The sequence below is a fragment of the Electrophorus electricus genome, chromosome 16 (assembly GCF_041902795.1).
Source record: "Electrophorus electricus isolate QZ-2024a chromosome 16, ASM4190279v1, whole genome shotgun sequence".
NCBI classification, from domain to species: Eukaryota; Metazoa; Chordata; class Actinopteri; order Gymnotiformes; family Gymnotidae; genus Electrophorus; species Electrophorus electricus.
The window spans coordinates 1,603,203-1,611,598 of NC_137512.1; the positions used below are offsets into that span (position 1 = coordinate 1,603,203).

The following is an 8,396-nucleotide window of genomic DNA, read 5'->3' on the forward strand; positions in this document are numbered from 1 at the left end:
TTCTAGAGGGTTTACTGTACAAACCCAACCCTCACCTCTATGATACATGTGGCAGCAGCCCAGGCTGGGGTCAACCTTTTTGCCTTCTCGCCCCAGCAAAGTTACACATTTACTCATGCGTCAGCAGCTCATAAGTATGGACCAGAATTCAAATGACAGTTGTTAGAGAATTTTATTGTTAAACCACACTTCATGTTTGTAATCAAGTCCATTTACCTTCAAGATGTTAACACATGCTTTATAGCCATGACAAACACTTCACTGCTGCTGTTGGAGCAACATTATTCAGGGTCATGTGCTTAGAACTCATACAGACTACCAAATAATACCAAAAACATTTTACTCATGGGGGGAGAAACAACCAAAAACAGGCACTCTTCCACTGAAAACAGGTCCTATAGTGAACGGAGAAGGTTGGGCTAGCACAAGGCACAGTGTAGAGAGACTGAAAGTAGTCTGGGCTCCATGGTTTAATGCACCTAGCTAACGTCTATAGTAATTAGAAGGAAGAAAAAAGAAAAAAAAAAAAAAACCTTAACCTTGTGTTTATGCATCAGACCAAGTCAAACCAAAAGGCATCCACAGCATTAATACCTGTAATTTGACTAATCCTTTAGTGTACTAAATTAACAGGTGTAGCCAACAGGTTGGTTGGAATTATATAACCCTGACCTACATTACCTGTCCCTCACAGGGGACCCAGCACCCAAAGCAGAGGAAGTTGTCTAGCATCCAAAATTCCAGAGATGCATCACAGTCAGTCAATATTAGTGTACCTTCCTTAGTCAAGGTGCTACAAGGCAAGTGTGTTAGTGTGACCAGCACTGAGAAACTTGTTCCTTGCCAACTTCATACATCGCCTGAAATCACCCTGCCCTAGCTCACCCCTTTATGCAAAGGATTAATAAAGTTAGGAATCTAACCCTAAAAAAGTTACCCATTCATCACAATCTGCACAGCCTCATTCAGTGAGAAAATAGATAACTTTAAAAAGAGCAACTTCATGCATTTTAATGTTAGTGCAATGTTGGCAGTTATTTGGACAATCTGCGTGTACTCTAAATGACTGAGTCAGCACTGCTGCAGTGGCCTGCCAAGACAGGGGAGCTACCAGTGCTGAGGCTCATTTACAGACTAAATTAACGAGAAGCTTGGATTTCACAAAAGCAGCTTACTTGCATGACAGGCTGAAAAAGTGGGTAAAAGGGTGACTGGGCAGGCAGAACAGAAGGGTGGAAGAGATGGGACAAGCTCAAGCAAGCACCGATGACACCTTCGCAAGTTATACAGACTGGTAACCAGTACGGCTCTTCCGCCGACCAATCAGGTAAGAGATAAGCACAAGGATGATTAGGAAGCCAAGAGCCACGCCCACAGCAATTGGCACGAGAAAGCTCAAGTCAGCATCCAGAAAGCACTCCTCAGCTGTTGAGGGAAGAAGAGAAGAAGTGTTGAGAAACAAGACATGAACAGGAATTACAGCTGAATCAGCAGGAAAGACCAGAGGAGAGCCACTAGAGCCTGAGAGGAATAGCAAAGACTGTTAGAGGAAAAGGAAGCGAGTTAATAAGAGTAGAATCTCACCTGTCTGCATTTGCATAGCCCACATTAATACATTACAAATTTCACACAAATTGAACAGACAGCCAGGGTGGGGGCCTAGAGGGGAGTACCAAACCAGACTTGGTGGGTTGTAGGGTGAGCAATTACCTCCAGTAATTGGTAGTGTGGCTGTATTTAAATCAGTGTTAATTGAACTGCTCATAGCCAGAAGACTGGCTTCTCTTTCTCCCGATAAGATAGACCAGCATGACGATAAGAATGAGACCAATAAGGGCAACTCCAACTGCTATGGGGATGATGAAGTTGTCAGAGTGATCAGCCTGGCAGTCTTCAGCTGAGGAGAACATGCATGTGACAAGGGGGGGGGGGGAGGGGGAGGAATGACAGTGGCACAGGAGACAAGCTTGGGTTAAAGCACATCCTATTATACTGGCTCATGTCTGAAATCATGGTGCATTTAACAGAGAAGGCTGCATTATTCTATAGTCCTACAAAAAGCAAACACCCAGACCTTTTCAAGAGAATTTATTAAGCAAGCTTTCAGCAATTCTTTTATTGATCACTTCTAAAAAGCTGCAAGCAGGAAATTAGACAACATTCATTTCCATCCATCTTTATTAAGCTAGACTTCAGATGCACCTTTAAGCAACAGGCACATTCACTGAATCTCGGACAGCCTCCTCAACTGATTAGAAAGGAAAAACCAAACACATCTTTAAAAAGTAGTGCTGCAAAGCCAAATTTAGTGCAGACAACTTGAAGGTTAGGAGGGTGATCAGGAGTGGGGAAAGCAAACAATGAATCACTTAACAGAATACAAGAATTTGCTTGCTAGCCATACACTAGAGGTTCAAAAAGATGCAATGCTTTAGCAAGTTCAAAGCTCCAGCCTACCTACTGATGACCCTCTGCCTTGTGACAGCAGCTTGGAAGCTGAAGGAGTTAGGTTGTAAAAATGACTGGATAAACAAACATCTCCATGTTAGTGGGAAGCTCTTGGCTGTAGATCAAGCAGACCAACAGCCTGGCAAGATCTAAGAGACAGGTTGAGTGCTTCTCAACAACCACTTCCAGTTCAAGTCACTGGTGCCATTAGCCAGACCAACATGCTGGTGGAGATGAGAGCATTGAGTCAAGCATCACCAAGTAATGCAGAACTGGTCTTACCAAAGCCAAAATAAATTAGTATTCACAATAAAGCAAATACAATGGTAACTTCACAAACCAGACAAACTGCATGGCAACAAGGTCTGGGACAAGGTCATCTGGGGTTAGAGTGGTGGAGCTTTAAAATGTAAAGTCATAGCTTCTTGAAACAATTGAAGCACAAAGTTACAGAGGTCAATATGAATGCCAAGTAATCTGTTGGGTATAATCCCTTATCAAAACTAAAGAACCTATGAAATTGCAATTGCCAATGAAGGAACAGAACTGAGGACATGATCCACAACAATAAATATGCAAACATCAAGACCTGAAATGTGGCTTTAGACCTTTCCCTGTTCAGAAAGAAACAGATTAAGCTACAAAAGACTAACTGGGTGACCAGTGGAAGCAAGTGCAAGGTCTCCACCATGGAAGTGTCCATGCCCAACAACAAACAAGCCATCAGAGGCACAGCACTAAGACCTATTAAACCAAATTGTGGACCCTTCACTTGCCTCCAGACAGAACTTGGTGTGTGGGGGGGGGGGGGGTTCATGAACAAACTGTCTAGAATCTGTTCCAGGACATTTACTGTGTGATGTGCTGAGAGATTGTCACCACCATATAAGACACCTGAACTCTGAGTCACTTGCCAATTGGAATCAAAAAGGTTGCACTGGCCCAGGATCAGGTAAAGATGACTTGTAGATAATTCGTGGATTTGCAGGGCTCTCATTACAGGGTCTGATATCCAACATAGGTCTTTCGCCGACCAATCACGTAAGCAATCACTACAATGAGAATCAAGCCAGCCAGAGCTGCACCAACAATGATTGGGATTAAGAGGCTGGCATCATCCACTGAACATTCAAGGGCTGCAGGCAAAGAGAACACGAATGAACAGAGTGAGACAGCCATCTTGCATTCATATAGCAGGAGACATTTCACAACCAAGTTCAGAAGTTAGATGAGCATGAAACAAGCAAAGGCTAAAACCCAACACAAGAACATGCTGTATTAGAGATCCATTTAGAGAAATGTGAAAGATCAGGGGCTTTATAAACAGTGAGAACATACCTGTGCTGAACTCATCATTGGTTACATCAAAGGGCTGGACCTGAAGCTCAAATGTATTCAGGGTGAGGCTGTCCGTGATGTTGTAGCTCTGCTCCTTCCGGCACATGTAAGAGCTACCCAGCGATGCCTCCCACAGAGAGAGGTTATTGTTACCTGCCACAAACATGCTTCCTGCAAGACCAAAGCAGCAGCAAGAAATTCATTAAGGGCACTTTTAATGACGCTGCTCATTTTCTTCCAACCCATCAGAAGAACTTACCATTTCCAGTGGCCACAGTGAAACTCAGAGCCCTCAAGTGGAACCTATTTGTCTGCTACAAGAGGCAACAATGAAATCAAGTGAGACTTATGAACACCTAGTCAGGCTAGAATGAAGCCAGAAGCTGGAACACTTTATACAACAGCTAAAACCACTGAATAAAAACAGTGTACATGTTTGTGCAAGTTAAAAGCCTACCCACCATGTAAAAAGATGAAGTTGAAGTTACATTAACTTAATCTTGCATTATGTTGCACTTAAATACTTACATTGGTAAACTTGAACTGGACTGTAATTGTGCCTGATGCCAGTGTGAGCACAGCATCACTGCCATAGCTTCCACACATTCCACTGAAAGTCGTAACATTGGGACTTGGGTCAAGATTAACAGTCTGTACGCTTGCTCCCTGAGTGGAGAGGAGACGGACTTAAGTTACATTTTACACTAGTTCATTAGGAAATTCAGGTGTCCACAAAACATTTAGACCCCATCTATACATACCACACTCGGCACAAAACTGAACTGTAGGCCCATCTTCGCCATAAGGCAGACAGAGGAGTTAGGGTCCGGTCTGACAAAGTAATTGCCAACAGTGGGGTTGGGTAGTGGAGATGCAGTGGTAGGAGCCACACTTGTAGCAGTGCTGGGACTCGTGGTAGGAGCCACACTTGTAGCAGTGCTGGGACTCGTGGTAGGAGCCACACTTGTAGCAGTGCTGGGACTCGTGGTAGGAGCCACACTTGTAGCAGTGCTGGGACTCGTGGTAGGAGCCACACTTGTAGCAGTGCTGGGACTCGTGGTAGGAGCCACACTTGTAGCAGTGCTGGGACTCGTGGTAGGAGCCACACTTGTAGCAGTGCTGGGAGCTGCAGGTCCTGTTGTAAGAATCACCTCAGCAGTTGCATGGTTGGTGTATGGAGCAGGCTTGGAAGTCACTTTGGTACTGGAGAGCGTAGCTGGTTCATTGGTGGTTGCGGTGTCCGTTATGCCATCAGTAGAGCTTTGTGCTACAGGAAGTGTTGGGGTATTGGTTTCTTCTGTAGTTGAAGTGGGAAAAACCTCTGGAGTTTCTGACAAAAGCACATCAGCACACACAACACCTGCAAAAGGAGATGCAGTTGTGTGCACAGAGCAATTTCAATTTGCAAGGTTCAATTTGCCTTAACTAGCTTGTTGGTAGAAGCCAGCATATAGATTTCCAATTAACCTCCTGCAGAGCATGATCCTAACCCAACATCAGGCTCTACTCAGATTTGTTTAGTTAGGTTAGTATTGAAGGGAAGAAAAGTTCAGCTCACAGGGACCCCAACTGCATGATCTGGCACATCTAACCTAGACCACCAGGTTTCAGTTCCAAATTATTTCCTGCCTGTTAATTTGGAGCGATCCACTTCACAAGAAAGATTTGCCATCAGCCAAAGGTATGTGAAATTATGCCATGTTACCACATTTAGAAACAGGAATCAAGCAGAGTGAAACCTGAAATTGCAACCTGTTCGTGACACGATCCAAATGCATACTGTTAATCCTTGTTTTTGGCCACTATGGGACAATCGTTGAACAGCCAAGTCACTAAATCAACTTTTCCTGGCGTCATGTACGCCACTGCCATAACTTACAACCCGTTCTCTAATGACGATGCCCTTCATTTAAAATGCTTACGCACTCCGGTTACAGGCAGTGCAACACCTACAATATAACGATCAGCCTGAAATTTTACTGAAGTGTCTTTCACAATCACCTAGTCACACCGTGATAGATAAGATTACAGGACAGATCACATGCTCACCTGGAGATAAGAACTCGCCAGTACACTGTTAAAGCTTTAATCACATTTATGCGAGTCACGTCGTGCCGTTTCTACCACACGACCCTGATGGTTCGTGCGAGCCAGTCTTCACACCTCACTCGTTGAAACTGCGTAGTTTACCAAAAACGGCATGTAGCTCCAGCCGGTTTGAAAGTCAGAGACGATCCCACAAGCACTGCTTAGAGCAGCTAGCCAGCTCCGTTAGCCGAGCCGGCAGGTGGATGCCCAGGTATACAATGCTCGTGCGCAAGATAGCCAGGTGCACGCGCAGGTAGCGCGCTAGCATTAGCCAAACAAAACGAGGTCAGAGCTCGCTCGAGAGCAGAGGCAGGAATAACGGACTCATTAGCAGACAAATAAGTAGCTTATCCGATCAACTTTAGATATTCAGCGATATTTGTGGCGTAGAAGTGCGTACCAGAGAAAATATTAGATAACTAAGCAGCTATCTGTTCCGCTAAGCGACTGACGAGCTAACACAGCTACGCTAGCTTGAGCCTTAAATGTCAGCCAAACAAAAGTTGTTAAAACATCCAACTTCCAAGCAGAATGTTCACCGAAAGTGTACTCACCACTCAAAAGAATAAAAACCAGCTGCGGATGAACACAGCGAAACATGTTGACGGTACTGTTACCACCCTGCTCCTGGATGCCCGAGATTGGTGTTTAGCTAGCCTGCCTGACCCGGCTATAAAAGAGCACCTGACACCCAGCTGATCGGAAACCACATGACATCTGGATGTTAATCTACGAACCTGATTGGCCTACGGGGACATTTCGATTGGAATCTAATTAAGGTACAAAGGTGAGCATTCGCGAGTGTTTATCTGATCAGTTTAATGAACGGTACAGGTATTTTCCTGCGTAGGTAGGTTTGCCAAGTTTAGGAGTCACAAATTCACCAGCTCATCAACCCTCTGACTCTCCAGGTCAGTTACAGGAGATGAAACAGAATCAGTAACATTTTAATTCACTCGGTTTGTTACACATACAAGGAGTGTATCTTAGTGATTGCACACATGTATGGCATATAGCATATAAACAAGACCAGACAAGTACACAGGCAGGACTAGTTTCTATGCATTTCACATAGAAATATGGCACTTGGCTAAGTTTTTTTTTTTTTTTTTTTTTTTTTTTTTTTTTTTTTTATAATGAAACCAAGTAGAATAAAGATAGCAGAGTAGATATAAGAAGAGAAAGGTTAGAGAAATACATGTGTGTGAATGTGTACATTTGTGTTGTTTTGAGCAAAATATCCTGTAAATAAGGATTTATTTCCTATATCACAGGATGTTCTGAATTATTGCAGATGTGCAAAGATGCATTCTTGTGCAGAGCCGTTATAGCCACAGCTTGGGCCACAGTACTGGAGGTCTGGTAGGTCCAGTTTAGAGTGGCATGAGGTCTGCTAGGGGTTAACTGCAGTTAGTATGCTAGGGGTTTGCTGAAAGTAATGAATGCTTCAGCTCTGAGCACACACCACCTGCTTGTTGCAGACCAAATACACCTATTCTTGGCTACAGTATTCCCTAATGTCAGTGGCCTCTTTCAGCAGGATAATGCACCCTACCCCACTAAAAAAAAAAAGTGGTTCAAACATCGGAAATAAGCTGGCACTGCAAAATATGTTCAGAAATAGTTTGAGGAAAATGACAAAGAGATTGAATTGTTGACTCCAAATTCCCCAGATCTCAGTCCGATCAAGCGTCTGTGAGATGTGTGGGAAAAACATGTCTGATCCACGGAGGCCCCACCTCTAGACTCAAAGGACCCGCTGCTAACGTCTCAACTCCTTCGGCTCCCGGGAATGAGTTGAGTGTGTGTGCTCAGGAGAACCGAGAAGGAGAACCGGGCATGTGTGTGAGTGTGTGCTGTCAGGAGAACCGAGAAGGAGAACCGGGAGTGTGTGTGAGTGTGTGCTGTTGGGAGAACCGAGAAGGAGAACTGGGAGTGTGTGTGAGTGTGTGCTCGGGAGAACGGAGAAGGAGAACCGGGAGTGTGTGTGAGTGTGTGCTGTCGGGAGAACGGAGAAGGAGAACCGGGCGTGTGTGTGAATGTGTGCTCGGGAGAACGGAGAGGGAGAACCGAGCGTGTGTGTGAGTGTGTGCTCGGGAGAACGGAGAGGGAGAACCGGGCGTGTGTGTGAGTGTGTGCTGTCGGGAGAACGGAGAAGGAGAACCGGGCGTGTGTGTGAGTGTGTGCGTGTGTGTGAGTGTGAGTGTGCGTGTGTGTGAGTGTGTGCTCGGGAGAACGGAGAGGGAGAACCGGGAGAACGGAGAGGGAGAACTGGGAGAACGGAGAGGGAGAACCGGGCGTGTGTGTGAGTGTGTGCTGTCGGGAGAACGGAGAAGGAGAACCGGGCGTGTGTGTGAGTGTGTGCGTGTGTGTGAGTGTGCGTGTGTGTGAGTGTGTGCTCGGGAGAACGGAGAGGGAGAACCGGGAGAACGGAGAGGGGGCATCACTGCTGTCCTTCTAGCTTCCTCATGCAGAGATTTGCAGCGTGCACATGAACGATCTGCAGCCAAGTGAGAAGCTTC

The 8,396-nt window shown here is 45.3% G+C and overlaps 1 protein-coding gene across 3 annotated transcripts; it reads right to left on the reverse strand.

Annotated features, from left to right (window-relative positions):
* Window positions 1–153: 153 nt before the first annotated feature.
* Window positions 154–6,582, reverse strand: lamp2 (lysosomal-associated membrane protein 2). 3 transcript variants are annotated; one of them, XM_027018549.3, is made up of 6 exons: window positions 6,429–6,582; window positions 4,548–5,146; window positions 4,315–4,452; window positions 4,046–4,100; window positions 3,787–3,957; window positions 154–1,425 (listed from the first exon to the last, which is right to left on the reverse strand). In XM_027018549.3, exons 1-6 carry the CDS (start codon window positions 6,472–6,474, stop codon window positions 1,283–1,285), a joined length of 1,152 nt encoding a protein of 383 aa, XP_026874350.3. In that variant the 5' UTR covers window positions 6,475–6,582; the 3' UTR covers window positions 154–1,282. The 3 variants fall into 3 exon arrangements, with proteins under 3 accessions (XP_026874350.3, XP_026874349.3, XP_026874351.3); XM_027018548.3 differs by having other exon boundaries at window positions 1,283–1,897; XM_027018550.3 differs by lacking the exon at window positions 154–1,425 and adding an exon at window positions 2,074–3,584.
* Window positions 6,583–8,396: the final 1,814 nt, after the last annotated feature.